The sequence below is a fragment of the Onychostruthus taczanowskii genome, unplaced genomic scaffold (assembly GCF_017590055.1).
Source record: "Onychostruthus taczanowskii isolate IOZ18803 unplaced genomic scaffold, ASM1759005v1 scaffold19, whole genome shotgun sequence".
Classification (NCBI taxonomy): Eukaryota; Metazoa; Chordata; class Aves; order Passeriformes; family Passeridae; genus Onychostruthus; species Onychostruthus taczanowskii.
In genome coordinates this window covers 13,625,079-13,643,636 of record NW_024499128.1, presented here as the reverse complement: position 1 = coordinate 13,643,636, position 18,558 = coordinate 13,625,079, and the positions used below count along the sequence as shown (strand labels likewise).

Genomic DNA, 18,558 nt, shown 5'->3' with positions numbered 1-18,558 from the left:
AATCCACAGACACACACCTAAATAAAATATTTTAAAGTGAATTTCCCATGAGGTGTCAGCAGCTCTTTAATATTGTGCTGCTTTTCCTGGCCAATCATGTTGTCACTCCAGCTGGTGGGAGAGTGATTGCCAGCTGCCTGTGGGAAAAGGATGACAGGAATGTCTCCTCTTGCCTGGGAGACCTGCACTGGCTCATCCTCCTGCACCACTCTTGACTCCACAAACAAATGGCTTCTAGCAGCAGGAGCAGAGAGGCAGCAAGAGGGTCAGCAGACACACGTGCTACCACGGATCCCTGCCCTGTCCCCAGAGGGGAATGGAGTGGCAGGTCCCAGCACGAGGCACACAGCGTTCTTCTCAGGAATGAGGAGCTGGTGTCACAGGTGTGGAACAGAATGGAGCCTTTTTTATCCACTCAGCCCTGACCCACTGGCCAGCTGGGCCACTGCCCTAGCCCTGGAGATCTTGCTGTCCCCCAGCAGCCAGTGGGATGCAAAGCCATACAGCTTTATCCTTTGCCAATCCCCACTGGATGCCTGGCTGGCCTCTGTCCTGCTCCTCAGGCTGAGGGCATTTCAGCTGGAGAAATACTGTAGGAATTAGGGAGCAATACTGTCCTGTGTCCCTGACCCGTGGTGCCTGTGGGATGGCATGACCCTGGACGGCCACTCCAGAGGCAGAGGCTGTGGTATGGAGTGGGGACAGCTGCTGTGAATGTCTCTGTAACAGCAGGTGTCACCTCCACTGGACACAAGAGCTCTGTGCCCCGTGGCAAAGCCAATGCAGCTGAGCTGCACAAACTCAGCAGGTCAAAGCTGGCCAGCTGCAACTTGCAACTTCTGTGAATGGGGAAGAAATAGTTATTTCCCCTAATTACAACTTAAATGCCAAACAAATGCCTGTCGGCTATGGTAATTGCAATGTCACTGGGGGATTAGTTTAAATGCATAACCTGTCGGCTATAGTAATTGCAATGTCACTGGGGGATTAGTGCCTGCTCTGCACCCCGAGAACCTGCAGCACCTCTGCCAGCCACGAGCGCCCAGCCCCACAGCCGTCTGTGCAGCCCACGGCTGCGTGGGCCCTGGCTGACAGAGCTGCTCTGCAGCCTTGCCAGCAGCCGTGGCTGTGCCCAGCTCCCAGCCCAGCCCCAGAGGCAGCGCGGTGTGCCCAGGGTGCGCAGGGCCTGCAGCTGGCCGCCCCCTGAAGCTGCTGTCGCCCAGCCAAGCGGCCCGTCGCAGCGCTGATCGATGCCGGTCAGCAGCAGCAGCGCTCTCCAGCTGCTCTCGGGCCAGGGCCACGCTCCTCCCGGGGCTTCCCTGGACTTGCCATTGTCACTGGTACCCAGGACACGGCGCGGGAGGGGGCCTGGCCCCACGCCACCCAGCCAGGCACCAGGCAGCCGCAGGGCCAGCTGCACATCCACTCCTGAGGGGCAGCCACCGGCGAGAGGGACAGGCTTGTAGGCTCAGCTTTGTATGTGCAGGAGGGTCTCAAGCAGTGACACTTGCTAACTACGGTTTAGAAAACAACAAAAGGAAATTCCAGAGAAAAACTCAGCATTTAGTCTCACCCCCACCCCCATTTTTTTTTTCCTTATTCAAAAGAAATAATCTTTTAAGCATTAAAAAACTCCCCAGTGCTGCTGATACAAAATGCATTGTAACCTTGAATTATATGTAGCAGGGCTGCTTTCATTATTTATTAGCAAGATCAATTAGAATATTCTGTTTGCAGAAGAATATAATCCAATATGTACTTCAAGCACTAACAGCTAAATATATGCTTATTTAAAAATCAATCTAAAAGTCAAGGTTTCCTTTGTAAATCCTTACTACAGATTAAAAAAAAAAGCTTTGAGTGTTACCACCTGCTGAATGCTGTAGTCTCAAGGAGACAGTTACACATTTTAAAACATCTCAAATGGGAATTGATTGCGCCAGGCAAACAATTGCTGAACCCCCAGCGTGGAGGGCTCATGGCCTGCGTGACGACTAACTCCCACGGGCAAGCACCCTGGGACCACAGCCCAGCCACTCCACAGGGAAGTGGGAACAAGCCCCCGACCCGGGCAGCGACGGCAGCACCCCCTGCCCGCCGGGAAGGGCACCGGGAGCGTGCCAGCCGTGCTGAGTGACTCACACCGGCTCCCAGCATCCCAGCACAGACTTGTTTTTCACTGACTTCCCCAGGCTGACATGGAGCCAAGGCATCCGCCTGCCAGCCCGGCTCAGGATCCGCAGTGTCCTCGCCTTTCTCCCCCGAATCACAGGTTTCTAAGATTAATTGTCATGTATAATTTATTGACCTCAGCCACGACCTTGGCCCGGCGCGGTTTCCTTTCTCTGCGCTGGGGCGATGGCAGCAGCAGGCTCTGGCAGGGCAGGCTGGGCAGTTCTCCTGGCGCCAGACATGCCGAGGGGCTGCCCCACAGCCCTGGGCATGCCCCAGCCCCTCTGCTCCCACTCCATCCACTCCATCCCCACCCTGCAGTTTTCTTTTCCCGGCTGTGCCAGTGCCCGCTTTAATCTCCCCCCTGCTGCCAGCCCAGCACGGGCTGCTCAGCCAGCTTCCCGCTTCTCCTTCTTCCTTAAGCCCTTTCTCTTTCGTCTTCCATTTTTAAATCTTATCTCCAGGTAAAGAGGGTATTTGATGGGATCAAAAAGTGACCTTTAACAAGGGTAGCAGAGCTTCAAACAATATTCCTGCAAGTTCATGCACACTCAAGTGTTAAAGGGAACAGTTCTCTGATCTCCTGTTCCTCAGTGGAAAAGTCTTTTCACAAAGATTTCTGCCAAAAGCTGGTGCAGCAGACTGAGGAAACTTTCTTAAAACCCGGCACCTAGAATTTGGCACAGGCTGTCCTTAGCTTCTGATAAACCAATCCTTCAAAATCTTTTGGTCTCAGTCTTCTCCAGCAAGTGCTCCAGACACACCGCCCTGCACCTGGGTGGAAGGAGGGCTGGAACGGGATGATCTTCAACGTCCTTTCCAACCCAAATCATCCTGTGAATCTCTGGAGTGTTTGTTTCTCTGCTCAAGTTCCCTATCTCTTGCCAGTTTCCTGGGTCTGACAGATTCCCAAGCATCCCCCATCTTTCATTCAGCTGAATAAAATCCCTGAAATGCCTTTTAGGTAAAGCATTCCAGCCATGGAGGGAGGTCAGACAGAAGCAATCAGAGTGATCAGACAGTGATTAGTGGGCTGAAAATACAGCCAGAGCACAGTGGACAGACACCCAGAGGCTCCCAAGGCCTCCTCAACAGCACCATGTCCTGCTCCAGCCTGAGGCCTCCCAGCCGTGCTGGGAGAGACGCAGGGAGGGAGCAGCAGCATGAGCCGTGGCTGGCATATCCCCTCCTGAGAAAACCAGGCTGTTTGATCTACGACCCGGGGGTCACTCCAGTCTTGCTTGAGACCAAGACCTACAGACCTCCCCATAGCACCTTGTGGATAAATCCCAAGTGGGGAAAGAACAGCCAGAGCTCAAGGACGATGTGGGCACATAGCAGTTAGCTTCCACTGTGCCATGAGGCCAGTGGGTTGCGGTGTCACGTTCCCCCGGGACCTTGGCAGACCAGAAGGGAGCAGCGGGGGCCAGAGCCATGTTATGCCAGATCAGGACGGTCCCACACTCCCCAGCAGCAGCGCAGAGCCAGTGCTGGCAGTGACGCGACCCCCGTGCCGCCAGGAGGGCAAGGGGACACACGTGGGGTCCCCCATCTGCAGCGGAGCTTGCTGGTGCCTCCCCAGGTGGCAGGGTGCCCGGGGTGGACAGACGGGAGTGGCGGGTGGGTGGCAGTGACAGCAGCGTTAATCATTTCCGTGGCACCGCGCACGAAGCCCGCGGCGGGCACAGCCTGCGCCGCCCGCTGCCAGGGGCTGGGCGCGGGCACGGGCCGCGGTGACCCTCGTCCGCCTGCTCAGACAGCCAGCACCGCGGCCCTGCTGGCCGACAGCGGGTCCCCTCCCCGTCCCCTGCTGCCCACCGTGCCTCTGGGGAGCGGGGCGAGCGGCAGCAGCTCTGGGTGCTCCTGGAGGGGATAGACGGAGCCGCGCTCCCACCTCCAGTGCCCACACACACACCCCTGCAGCTCCTCGCCTGGGGGATGGCGACCCACCGGCAGCCAAGGGCTGAAAGTGCCTTGTTACTGCTTCTGTAGCTGGCCTTCACTTATTTGCAGCCGGAATTCCCCAGGAGCCAGGGCTTTTACTAGTGGCTCTGCTGTAGAACCATGTCATTATAGATTGCAAGTTCCTTAAAGGTCAGATAACACAACACAATTGAATCATATTAGTGAGCATAGCGAGCTGATATTTTCCTAGGAAAACCCATAAAGCAGATTGTTTGCTGCAGAGAAACACACTGTTGTATAGCAAAGCCGGTGTAATCGTCTGCACAAACAAACAAGTGGTTTATGAGAAAACCCTCCCTTGCTGCAGATCCTTGGGGTGGGAGCCAGCAGGACCAAGCACTGGGCACCTCAGGCAGGTTGGATTTCAGCTTGGGTCACAGGACTGAAATACATTGCCAGAGACAAGCAGGGAAATAAACAATTTCCAAGTGTATGGTTGAGAGACAAATGCTCAATATTCCGTTTAATATCTGGATGCAGGTAGCGGTTAATCCAAGACAGTGCTATTAAAGAAATGCAGAATTGATTGTGAGGATGATTGAAGATTTCTGAAAAGTACAATTTCCATGGCCACGATGACCCCACCTTTTTTTTTTCCTAATTTGCCTGTAATCTGTTCAGACAAATCCTTTTATCACATTTATTTCCTTTCCAAGTTTCAACAGTGTGATTAATTACAGAACTTTGCAGTCCTACTTATCCTACTGCATGCTCTAATTTTGCTTCCTTTTAAAATGGTTTTCCATCCCTAATAGACACCTTTCCTTGTTCAGCTCATTTACTTTGTCCCTCTGAAATCTGCTGTCACTAACCCGTCACGCTGGCAGCCACCCATCCTGCCTGAATCCGCATTTCCACCTGGAGGCAGCCAGCACCAGTGGCCACGTGCATTCCAGAAGGGCGTGGGCCTTTCTGTGGGGAGAGGAAAGGCACAAACCTCTTTTTCCAAAAATCTGGGTGCTTGTCAGACCCTAGGGTCTGCAGCCCTTCCACCAGCCTGGAAATTCTCATTTGGTTCTAGATTTAACTACAAAATGAAAAAACAACTGGAATCAGCACAACTGCTTTAACCTTCCCCAGTCACAGAAAGAGGAGGAAAAGTAATTAAAAAATAATTTTGAATACACAAAGCCACATCTCCTGTCGTTGGCCTTCAGCACCCGTGTCAGCTGCCCGGGGCAGCAGAGCAGGAACAGCACTGGCTCCCACTCCCACCGGCGTGGCTCTCCTCTGCTGTGCTTCATCATGTCCCAGCCAAACAGTGGTGAAACACAGGCAGAAAAACAATTAGATTTAAATCTTGTTTCCTCTTTCTATCTCGCCTTTTTCTTTTCTCTACTTAGATGCTCCTCAGTGCACTAATAGGATTTGTGTTTAGCACAGTGCGAAAGGAATGATTTATGGGGCTGTCCGCGCTACACACTCCCAACGCCACTGCAGCCCCCTGAAAGGGCACTCCAAGAGTAGCCAGACCAGAGTGCTCCGGCACTACGTGCAGTTCTTTGTACACACTGACCACACGATCCCTGCTGTCCTGGCTCTCACAGTGCCTCTGTGCTTTCCTCACACTGCACTTGGCTCTGCTCAGGGAGGAAATGGGAACAAGACCCTTAACCAGCTTCAGCCCTACTGCCACGCACCAGCCACGCTGCTTCCACAAACTGATCTGCTGGTTTAACTGATGTTTCAGCTCAGACTGACTTGTGCCTCATCTAAGCCAAACAGGGCTCAGTCCCTGCATTTCATTACCAAATGTAATGCAAAGGCCATGTGAGAACTGACCAGACCCAACAGCTGAAGCGTGGTCAGGAGCACAGCACAGTGAAGACTGCAGTGCCTCAGGTGCCAAAGTCCCACCGAAAGTCTCTGGGACTGGTCAGATTCTCCTGGTGGCTCTGAACGTGGCACTGTCAGTGCAGCTCCTGCAGCTCTGCACCAGCAATGCCCTTCATTAATTCCTAATGCTGCCCCAAGTACATTTCATGTCCTCCAGGGCTTGGCAGCCCCTGTGAGCTGGGGCACAGAGCACAGCTCCTACCTTCCTTCCACATATAACAAGGAGCCAAATGAAATAATGAAAGAAACTCATTTTAATGCCACAGAGGGAATTGTTTTATTGCTAAAGCAGCAAATAGAACTAATTGAATCCACTGGAAAAAAAAAAAGGCGCAAAGGAATGGAAAGGGTAGGTGTGGAACACAGACAAAAAGGGCGAGCTGGAGCCTGAATATTCATGGACCTAGAAACCGCAAACCCTTGAATGCAAAATATCTTCATAACTGATCATATGCCAATGGCAGTGCATGCACAGCTCGGAGACAGGCTTGGAATGTTTGCATTTACAAGATTTTTTTAAGTAATATTATGGAACAAATTCTCTGGTTCATTAAGCTGCTTTGCACCTCCCTGGTAAAAGAGAACGTCCTGTGAGTGAGCACCAGGACTGGCTCAGGTTCCCACCAAGGCCGAGCGCAGGGCAGCTGGCAGTGCACAGCCCTGGCACAGCTGTGGTGCCCCCAGTGCCAGGCACTGGGGCAGGCTGCTCCTGCCTGCTGTGGGGGCTGTCGAGGCAGCTCTGAGCTCAGCCCTGCCACAGGCTAGCACGGTACTGCATGGCTGGGCTGCCGAGCTGGGGCACCCCAAATCACCTCCCCTTTCACCTGCCACAAGCTTTTAAACTCAGTTTGCAGTGAATTTGAGTTTTCAGTGGCAACATATATATTAACATGGGGGTTACGTTTTAATTAAGGCAGCACTCATGTTCTTCATTACAATACTAACTCATCCAGCAAGGAACACCAAGGATATAAATCCCATTAATGAAGAAGGAGATACGTAACCCGCACTGCATGCTCCAGCACAGAGGCACCAGTACAAGATGACTCTCATATGAAGTGCAAGGTGAGAAAGCCAGATTAGAAATGCAGTTTATACTCCCAAGGGCCATACAATGTACATCAGGCACCACAGGCCCTCAATCTGCACCCCGAAGGCACCCAGAACACCAGTCCTACCTCAATCTATTTTCCTACCCCGAGAGAGAGCCCAAGGCATGACACGGCTGCTGGGTGTGCTGGTGGGGGCATACAGTGCCTGGGTCCCTCCAGCCACACGTGGGAGGGGAAGGGCTGCAGCTGAGACCCTCCCCAGCAACAGCAGCAGTGCTACAGGATGAGGGTGTCTCCCCAGCCTTGGGGTAACTGGGGCTCAGCTCTCCCCAGGCTCACTGGAAGACAGAGGCACCAGTGAAATCCACCTCTCTGCAAAGCCCTCCCTTCGTCCCTACACCAGCATCCCAAATCCTTACCCTCTGGGCACAGCAAAGAGCTTCAGGCTCACTTCTGCCTGCAGCACACTCCAAGCATTAGAAAAAGTTAATAGGGGTCACAGGGAAAGCTGCCCTGGGCAAAGCCATGCCAGGGCAGCCGGGGGAAGGAGCCTGAACTGGGCAGCAGGAGACAGACCCACCATGGTGCCATGGGACCCTCTCCAGCCAGAGCCCCAGATCCATCACCCCGCTGACAGCCAGCAGCTCTGAGCTTAACACTGATGAACAAGCTCCTCACACGGCCTGGCCATGAAAGCACTTCTTCACCGCTGCCTACTGCAAAAAAATGGCTGAGGAGCTCCTGATAAGGCTTTCCAAAGGAACCCATCTGCAGCAGAGACGTGGATCGCCTCCCACTGAGACACCGTATCCCAAGACAAGAGTGCTTCAGAGTATTATGTGGGAACAGAGTAATAATAAAACACCTTGCTGTAACTTTAGCAGCAGTGGCTCTAGCAGAAAAGCCTGTAATGATCTAATAACACATTTCCCTTGCTGCCACTCCAGCCTTGTGAAATCCAGGGTAGTTTAAGCCATAAATCCATCCCAGCTCTTCCTTTGTCATTAATTGTTAGGCTATTTGTATCACATATTTCACATACCAAATACACTCCAATTTCATGGTGGGCTAGACTGCAGAAATGCTTCTTTTAATCTATTTTAATTTTAAAGTGGTACCAAACTTAAATATTTTCTAATGGAGTGTATGTTTTACTCACATCTAATAGTATCACTACAATTTAGAAACAATAAAAGTCAAGCTCCCGTCTGTACGATAAGCTTGCAGCTCTATTTCCAAAGTTCAATCAGTTAACCTAGGAGAGCAATAACTTCCCTACAATGAGTAACAGTGCGGAATAATATTTAGATAGAGATAAACCCTTTTTGCATAGGAAATTACATTATGATTTGCTGCGTCTATGAAATTCTCAGCAAGATGCTTTAGTTTACCAATGAAGTTGTTGCCTCAGGCATTTTTCCGGCGTTTCGATTTTTTGGGGAGGGTCTAGATGATTTTGAGCTGAGTAAGGAGCCCGTATCATTCCGGATCCCAGCGTGCGCAGCACACCCAGCAACAGAGCTGCTGCAGCCCCTTCCCCACACTGGCAGCGCAGGATGAGCAGCCCAAAAACAGCAGCTGGCCCACCCCAGGGGCTGTGCAGCCCTCGAGGCCCTGCACACTGCAGCAGCCCCTCGGGGTCTGCCCTGCCAGACCCAGCTCCTGGGGTCACGCACACGCTTACGGCAGCGACTGCAGCAGGCGCCTGGGTGCCCTGGATTGTGCTCTTGTGGCCAGACACCCATTTCTCTGGGGGAGCCATTAACAAAGACCAAGAGCAGGAGCACTGCTGAGTGCCATCCCTTCGTGGCCAGGCTCCTGGCACACGTAACACCCTCTTTTCTGTGGCACAGCTCAGCAGCAGCACCGCCCGTGGCTCCAACATCCTCCCTCGTGCTGCGGAATCACCATCCCCACCCCACGGGCTGGCGCCCCAGAGCCCCTCTAGATCACGCCTGACTGTGGATCTGCCTTTCTGTGCAGGGTGAACAGCTCATGTAGAGGAGGTAGAGCCCTCTCCTAGGGTACCCAGAGCCCTTTCCTGACGTACCAGTGTCCCTCAGTGCACCCTCTGGCTCTGCAAGCTACAGTGCCACAGAGCATGAAGCACAGGTGGCGACTGGTAATTCAGGAATTAAGTGGACAAATAAAGAGCCCTAAAATGAGCTTGAAAGTTGTGAGTGCTGACAGTGCAGGGGAGGGGCACTGTGGGATCGATGCTGGTGCTCCCCAGGGAACAGACCAAGGAGGGATGAACCAACAGCCAGTTAAAGACCTCCAGCAGCAACGACTTTAGGATCCATAGGTCTGCCACCAGCATTTCTTGAGTCAGCACTGTGGGTGGAAAACGGTCAGTTTGCTGTTGAGCAAGCAGGACCAGAGCTGAGTAAGTGACAGTTTGCCACCTGCACAGGTGATGCAGCACCTTCCACCCAGGGCTGAGCTGGGAGGTGACCCCTCCCCACATGTCTGGGCTCAGGGTGGGCAGCAGCTGAGCCTCCCAGGGCACAGAAGCACCTGAGGAGCCTCAAAGCCTCTGGGGCTGGTGCACGGCCCCATGTTGGTTCACACAGGCTGGGTGTGTTTGTTCTCCCTGGCTGGATGGTGGCAGCTCCTGCTGGGCTGTGCAGTCCAGCCGTGGTTGAACACCCAGGCCTGATGCTGACGTTGGCTTCCCACAGGCGTGCTCACGGCTCGGCTTAATTATATGAGTGTCCATCAAGAACAAATAGAGAGGGCAGAGCTGGGGCTGAAATAAAGTTATTTGCAGATGTGGATGAACGCTAGTACTAAATATATTACTGTACCCATCTCAATGCAAGATGAAAGGAAATACACTCTGAAACAAAGGAGAACCGCAGATCTGGGCTATCACAGCAGCGCTGCTCTGCTCGGATCCAAAATAATTACTGCTAATAAAGGACGGGGCCAAGTCCAGTCCAGCCTGGCTCTGAAGGGAATGGAAATCAGATTTTGGCTTGAAATGTGTTATAGCAATTCTGTAATACAAAATAAAGTCTGGCAGATGGAGTTATTTTTATCCAAAGCTAGTTCTGTTTAGTAGGTCGGTGGCTATAACTGACGTCCCTTTGCTATTTCCTCTTCCCCCAGGTCCCCCTGCCTCAGTTTCTCCAGGCACTGACAAGATTGGAGCAGACAACTCCAGTATATTTTGGGAGGATCCTACTTAGCTGTAAAAATCAATTGTGAATTTTGCATCCACCCCCAGCATTTGGCCTGTTTATATTGCCAAATATATTCTGTAAAGAAGTACCGTACTTCACAGGAGAGCTTGTCAAGGTAAATACCTTAATTTACATAAAATGTGACTAGCAATTGAAATGTTAAAGCCATAAAGAACAAGTTTATGATCCATCCTTGATGCCTGGATGTATAATATGACAAGGGGGGAAATACTGTGCCTTGCAACATTTAGTAAATTGGTGTGTTGACACTGGGGAGGGAAATGGGAGACTTTGAAAAAAAAAGATTGGAGGGTTTTTCTGAGGGCTGATTTTTGGCTTTTTTTTTCTTCTCCCTTTTCATAAGTATGAATTTTTCCCCAGCCTTCTACAGTCAGCTTTCAACACTCTCCTTCAGCTTGGAAACTGCAGCTACCTAACTAACAAATGGGGGGAGCAGTGCCCATGTGCCACCATGGAGCAGAGTCTGGGCAATAGCCTGGCCATGCCCAGGGAGAGGAGCTGCTCTTGGCAGGGTCAGGCTCCAATCCTGCCCAGCCACTCCCCATGCCCCTGACAGATACCTTCAGTCTAAACAGGAATTTCTCACTGTGATTGAACAGACTCTTGTAATTCTGGGGTTTCCTTTAAGCTTTTTCAAATATAGGGGAAACCGATTCAAACCTCATACAACCCTAAATAATACTTATTTTAAAGTGGATTAAAAGCCTAAAATGAACTGCTGCTCACATGTACACAGCAGTGACAATATCCACACTGGATGCTCTGGAAAGTTTGATCATGCAGGCTCCTCACCTGGACTCCATACAAATGTTTCAGCCATTCATTCATGCTCATACCACCCTCATACCCTTTGCAATTCATTGAAACCACTTCAAGCAAAAATCATTTGAAAGAAATTACCTCTGTGTATCACACTCTGAGCAGTGAGAAATGTCCCACATGAACCAGACCAGCCCCCAAAGCAATAAAATTTCTGCTGAAGTGCATGAAATAATGACTCAGAGAAAAGGAGTCCTCATGAAAAGAAGAGGTAAAAGAAACCCATGAAAATAAAAAGACTCTGATCTTTGTCGATACAAAGTGTCACAAATTTGTGTTGGAATTTTGACTTTGAAAATCTAAAGCCTTTGCCCATAATTTCTCTGAGAAGCTGTTGTTCCTTGTCTGCCAGTCCGGGCTTGGCGCAGGCAGAGCGAGCCTTGCTAGCCAGGGAGCAAGCAGGGGTCAGGGGCATCATTTAAACCAGAGAACACGACCACCCAGCACTTCCCCTTTGCTGCTCCAAAGGGCTGTTTTTCCCCAGGCCTGTTTTTGAGTTTTCTGTAACTCTACATGCACAAGCAGTCCTGCACTCACAAAGAGAGCAAAGCTCACAAACTCTGACATCCCAGAAAACACTTAAACCCTTAGCAGCAAAGCACCAGCGTGTTTACACGTTATTCAGCAAAATCCTAGAGAAAGGATGTTCTTGAGACTACAGTGCAACAGTTCAATGATTTCAGGACTGGTGACATGTGCCAGTTCCCTACATGCTCCAGGGGAAATTCCAGCAGTCATTGGAAGAGGCATCCCCAACACGTGTGGGTGCGCTGAGCGCTGTGTCCATAACCCTCCCAAGAGAGCTGTTTGTCTGTTCCTGCTCCCAGGCTCCTCACACACACCGGGATCAGAGTGGGAGCAGGGCAGAACCCCAGCTGGGCTTGGTGGTGGGACATGGCCCTGGGCACTCCACCCCAGCATGGGAGGGAACGGGGCTGGACACCTCCCTGCCGAGGCAGAGGGGGCCGGTGCCTGGGGCTGCCGAGGGCCACAGACAGCGCCCTGCTGCCTCCCCCCTTGCTTCCACCTTTCTCTCAGCACTTGGTGCTCACAGTCAGCCACAAACACATTCCTCATGGGGGCAGAAGCAGTGACAAGCCCTGTGGGAGCGGGTGCTCCAGAGCCCTGCTGCCAGTGTGTCGGCCCGGCACTTCTCTCACTCTCTTTGCAGGAAGAGCCAGAGCAGCACGCAGGGGCTGCAGGTGCTGAGAGCAGCTGCCATTCCATGGCTACAACTGAGCAGCATGTGGATAACCACCATCAGGTGACAAAACACTGCAAATAGGCACAACTCATTCCTTCATCCCATTCCTTGAGCTAAAACAGAGCAGAAAGGAGGCAGAGAGCTGCTGCCAAGAAGGGTGCAGGGTGGGCTCCCCCAGCCCAGCACACAAGGCAGGGGCAGAGCTCTGGCACACAGCACATTCACTGCAGTAGCTGCAGGATGCAGAAGAAAATCCATGCCTGCTGCTGGAATGGCTCCTCGTCAGTCCCCAGATGGGCAAAACACGGGGGCCAACCTGCACAAAGCCTGACCCCTGCTCGCAGCCCCCAGCCCAGAGCTGACCCAGGTGTCAGCAAAGTCCAATACACTGCATCCACAGCAGAGGGAGGCAGCTGAGTCACTACATTTCAGCAAAAGCCAACTCACAGCAGGGCCCAGAAACAAAATCAATACACTTTTCCCTAAGTTACCAGAAGTGCAGTGGGTACAACACTCTGGGAAGGCCTTTGCAGAGAAACACAGCAGTTCCCAGGCTCTGCAGCTGTGCCTGTGGGCAAAAGCAGACCCAAATCCATCCTTCCATTGTAGGTGTTCCCACAGCGCCGTCAGCACGGGCTCACGGTGCTGATGGAAAGGGTTTGATTTCCTGAATGCCCTGAGCTGATCAGAACAGCACAGGCATTAGCCAGCAACACAATTACAGCTCACAGCGAGGTGACACTGTGTGGGATGAGGCTGAAATGGCCCCAAGCCATTGCTGCCCAACAGCTGCTAGGGGACGCTGAAGAGAGGTCCCTGCACACATCCCTGGACGCAATTCCTGCCAGCAGCCAAGGCAGCAAAAGCCGGGTGCTCCAAGGTTGGATTGTCCCTGGGCACGCAGGGCTGCCCACTGCCCCAGCCTCCGGGTCAGCACGGGAAGGAAGGCGAGGTGGCCCCAGGGGGAGCAGAGCCCGTGGCAGAAATAACAACACACAGCAGCCACCTCCGCAGGCAGAGGAACGCGGTGTCCGCAGGGATGCGACTGGGAATGCCAGCGGCTCCACGGAACCGCTCACTCGTCAGCACGTGTTTATTACCGAGAGAAGAGCTCCCTGTCATGGCATTATTCATTATTTGTATGAGGCCAGCAGCTCACCAAATAACACGCAGGCCTGACTGCTCAGGAGAACACTCCAAAAAACCCAGACAAGCAGTGCAAATAGCATTAGACATGCAAGCCGCTCCACTGCCTGCCATGGTGACTGCTCCTGCAGCGGGGCCGCTCCACGCACACAGCTACACCCCGTCCAAGCACTCAGCCCTGGAGGCCCACGGCAGAGAGGGGAATGTGAGCTAATCACGGATACTGCTGCAGCTCTCCATGAGGGTTCCGATGAGGAGGAAGCAAGGAGTAAAGCCATGTGCATGTACACACAGAATTTAACTCTTCCAATCAGCAAACCTTAAAACTCAATTTCAACTCAGCACTATCAGGTGTTCTTTTTGTGTTATGGAAATGATATCTGTGTTAAAACCGCACGTTTGTTTTCAAAATATTGTTACAAATCCCCAGTTTTTCTGCTAAAGGTAGGATGTCAAAATAGCCTTAAAAGTGTAACATGACAGAACACAACCTCCTCACCGTGCTGAGCCTGCAGGCAGCTGGGGATGGTGGCTGGGAGCACTGGGCTGTTCCACTCAGCTCAGAAAACCTCAAGGGTTCCCAAGTGATGAGGTCCCCTGTGCTGGTCATTTGCAGCAGCAGAAAGACACAACGAAAGCCCCCCCATTCTGGGGCTTGGAGCTCCCACTCCCCTCACACAGCCACTGCAGCATTTCCCTTCCAAAGTCCCCAGACCAGCAGCATCTGAGCATCCCGAGGTACTGGCATCAGCACAGGTGAGCATGTGCAGCACCCACAGCGGTGCAGGGCAGCATGGCCATGGCACAGTGCCAAGCACGACCACCTCCCCTCCTCCTCCAGCCACACAGAGCCACTGGGACCACACCGACCCCAGGGCTCCCCTGCAGACCCCTGCCCACCTCCCTGGGTCCTCTCCACTCTGAGACCGAACCAAGGCCCCTAGCACCACAAGGAGACAAACCTGCCCAGGTGCTGGACACTGCAGGCAGTTTGCAGCTCCCATTATCCACAACATCCCTACACAATTGTGTGCCCTTGATCCACGCCCAGGCAGGGAACTCAGACATGTCCCAAATGCTGTGCCTGTGCTTGTAGTGAGCATTTATGGATGTAATCTCCATTCCCTGGCCTCAGAGGCCTCTCTGTCATTCTGCCATCCTTTTTGTGCTCTGAGAAAGGCTGTCAGTGCTTTTCCAAACGCAGGATAGCTCAGGACAGAGCTCATGGAATGGGACATGCCCACTGAGGCATGAGCATCACACTGGAGAGAGCAAATGCCTGCAGTCCAGCCTGGCCACGGGGGCCATGCAGAGATCGCTGTGCCTGGGCACATGAGAGAGCAGGGGGACACTTGGACACTGGCTAAAAATCAGCAGCAGCTCCTGCAGGAAAGCTGGCATATCCTGGGGAAGGAAGGAGCAAGTTAAAGACAACAGGTTACAAAGGAACAGCAGCGGAAGATTGGATGTCATTTAAAGAAAGCTGTACCATGGAACTTGTCCTTCAGACAGCACAGCATTAGGATGGACAGAATCATAAACTGCAACCACACAAACAATCCTGGCAGCATAATAGAAACTAACCAAAACTAATCTGGGCCCAGTTTGCACCAGTTCGTGTGTGGGAAGACCTCTGTTTGCAACTGACGTGAACTGCATGACAGCACATGAACTGAGCTGAAGAGATCAGCGACAGCATACAAACCTTCAGCTGTCCCTACAGGTTCCCAGGAAAAAACAGAGCAGGCAGTGTGGAACTGCCATCCTGACATGCCACCCTGTCCCCAGCAGCACAGAGCTGGCATCCCCTGGCCCGTGCTAGCATCAGCTCCAGCCACTGAGAGAGATCCTGGACCGGACATCCAGAACGTTTAGGGCTTTTCAATCTCAAGGCAGCAAAGACACAGGTAATGCAGCATGGAGTACACACAAAGAAATGGCATTGCCCTGGTGCCATCTCCATTTTACAGGAGAAACCGAGGTGAAGAAGGTATTTCCCTTTGCTCCAGCTCCTCGAGGCTGGGAGATAATCTTGTGACTGAACAACTAAGCAAAGAACCCTGAAGGTCTGCCATCCCCTTATTTCACTATGTAAGAAAAAACCTGACCGTGTTAAAAGCTCACAGTGTGTAATGCAGAAGTCACCATAAGGAGATGACTTCAATAGTTGCTTCTTTGCTAAAAAAACACTGACATTTCTGTGGACAGGAAAAAAATCTCCAATTGCTCTACCTGGGACACAGCTATGAGCTGTCAGCCTCCCTGGCACACTCAATCAGGTGATCTCAGAGAAGGTCAGGAAGAAGCAGCTGCTGGGATGGACGGTGAGCTTTCCCCATTCTGCTTTTTGGTTTGTGTCTGCAGGGCACTAAAAGCCAGTGCATGCCGACAGCCCAGCACCAGTACAGCACCAGGGAAGCTGTGGCTGCTGCTGAGGCACAGACCACCAGCAATGTCCTGCCCCTGCAAGGCCGAGCTCTTGAAGGAGGGGGGAGAAGCACGCGTTTGGGCTGGGCAGGTGTGAAGATAACTGCAGGTCAGGCAGCCAGGGCTGCAATGGCACAAAGCACCAGTTATTACCACCCCACAGCCTGCTCTGCCCAGACCCTCACACACCAAGGGTGCCCCAGCCTGTTCTCCCACCTCTCCACCCAAGCAGCAGAGCTCCAGGGCTTGAAAGGAGCAGCACACACCAGAGAGCTGCTGCAGGGATAGGAAATACCAAACTGCATTCTGCAAATGAAAACCTGTGTGTGCCTCTTACTCCACAAGAGGAGTTACACCCACTCACTAGCCCTTTTCTAGTAGCATAACTCTAAAGATGAAAAAGCAGCTGCTCATCATATTCAGTGCTTGATCTTCTTCTGCTTGTTTTGAATAAAACCAAACTTTTTTTTTTATGTGCCACTTTATATCCTCTTCTAGCCAGCCTTCTAAACTTATTTTTCAAGCTAAGCCTCTCCTCCAAGAAAATTCAGTACAATAAAATACTGTCTGAAATTATATCTATAGACCCAAAAACTATAGCCAGTCCTTTAGTTCTTCCCCCCATCAGAGCAGCACACTGAAAACACTCTCAGGGACAACCTCACTAAGTTCTGATGTCCACTTTCTTGAAACCCCTCCAGAAAATCCCACAGCATTTCCCCAGAGCCAAGTGGATGCCACACCAAGTGTTACAAAGACTTTCCTCCCACAATCCCCACAGAAGATTGCCTGGAGTTTCTCACCTTTAAATACCCCTAATATGCAGACCATGTACTTTATTTTAATAACGAGGGACCAGATAATCCAGGCAGTAACTTGCCTGCTGCCTCTCATTTTTAGCTTCATTTGCAGAGCAACTAAGCAGCTGCCATACTAACCACAACAAGAACTTCACCAGCTCAGCACAGACCTTTTTATCAAGAACCAGTACAGTTTGCTTTGAATCATGAACACAGAGCTGCTGGGAGTTTTTAAGTTCCATTGATGTGCTGCATTCTGCTCAGAAATTTTTAACGAGAGAGAAAAACACTGAGCCATCACAATCCATTGATTTCCTAAACCTGTCGAGACATTTAACACTTTCATACTGCAGTCCAGTGTTTTCTAATAACCAGGTCTTATAGCATAAAATTCCTTTAAAATGTTACCCAGCGTCACCCAACAGCATTTAGAGACTTCTTCACGAACAGAATTAGATTTTGTCAATGGAAAAAAACTTCCTAACGTGGAACTTGTTGAATAGAGCAAACCTCATTTGTGAAGCAAAGCCTGTGCTCGCATGAAGGCAGCATCCTTCAGCCCTAGCAGCACCTGGAATAACTTGCGATCTTGTTTATTTCAGTAATTATTAATTACCGACCTATTTAGGCGTATTGTACACCAACTGCAGCTGAACCGCTACGGTATGCTCACACACTCCGAGCTACCGAGAGGGATGTTATCAGAGATTTCCTGCTTTTCCACCAGAGCAGCGCGTTTTCCACCGCCACCGCTGCCAGGCGCGGCCCCGGCGACCCGCCCGCCCCGGCCCCGCGGGTCCCGCCGGTCGCGCCTCGGCCCCGGCTCCCACCGGGGGCAACGGGGGACCCCCGGGACCACGCCGGAGCTGCCCCCGGCCCGCACGGACACGCATTCCTCGCTCCCCCCGCCGCGGATCGCGCCCGCAGCCCTCCGCCCTCACCTGTACCACTCCAGCCCCTTCTCGTAGTTCCTGTCGAAGAAGTGGGGCTCGGTGCCCACGGCCCGCACGTCGGGGTGCGCCCGGATGGCCTCCAGCAGCGCCCGCGTCCCCCCCTTCTTCACCCCGATGATGAGGGCTTGCGGCAGCCGCTTCTCCCCGTAGTCCGGCGTGGTGCTGCTGCTGCCGCCGCGGCTGCCCGGGCTGCCGGCCCGGCTCAGCTCCTCGTCCGTGGTGCTCGACTCCTGCGGGTCCCTCTCGAAGGCTCCGCTCTGCGCCGTGATCACCTCCCCGGGGGCCAGCTGCGTCCGCAGCCAGGTGCCCGCCGCCCCTTCCCGGCTGCCGTTGGAGGCCCGCGGCGGAGCGGCTGAGGGGGCCGGGGCGCCGGGGCCGCCCGGGGGGCTGGCGGAGGAGCGCGGGGCCGCCGTGACGGGGAAGGCGGTGGGAGAGCGCGGGGCCCCGGGGGCCGCCGAGCCGGGGAGCGCGGCGGGGGAGCGCAGGGCGGCCGGGCCGGTGCCCCCCATCAGGCTGTAGCACAGGTAGGTGAGGCACAGGGAGAGGCTGCACATGCAGAGGAGCTTCCGCGCCGGGGGCCCCTTAGAGCCGCGCCCGCCCGGCACCCCCGGCTGGGCGGGGGGGGACATGGCTGCTCCCCGCTCCTCGCCCCGGGCACCGGGCGCACATGGTGTCAGCCGCCGCCCGGCCGCCCCAGCCGCATGGGGCGCCGCTGCCCGCCCGCCCCGCCGCCGCCGGTGGGGGGGGGCCCCGCATGGCACGGTCGCCGCCGGCCCCCGCCGGGTACCGGGGCGCTGGGGCTCCGCGCGGCCGCGCTCCGGTGCCACCGGCTCCGCACTGTTGCCGCCCGAGTTCCTGCCGCGAAACTTTGTGCCGGGTGGGAGGCGGGAGCGCGTTCCCGGCGTGGGGAGGGCCCGGCCCGCCCCCGCCGCCGCCGCTTTTTTTGACCTCCCTTTTCAGCTGATGTATCTGTAGAGG

General features: G+C 53.4%; 1 protein-coding gene across 1 annotated transcript in view; it reads right to left on the bottom strand.

Moving 5' to 3' along the window:
* Positions 1-18,209, bottom strand: part of LOC121334550 (heparan sulfate glucosamine 3-O-sulfotransferase 4-like) — a 51,780-nt gene extending 33,571 nt beyond the window's left edge. The window contains exon 1 of the mRNA XM_041401801.1: positions 17,569-18,209. Within this exon, the coding sequence (XP_041257735.1) occupies positions 17,569-18,209 (641 nt within the window). The remainder of the gene's footprint in view (positions 1-17,568) is intronic.
* Positions 18,210-18,558: the final 349 nt, after the last annotated feature.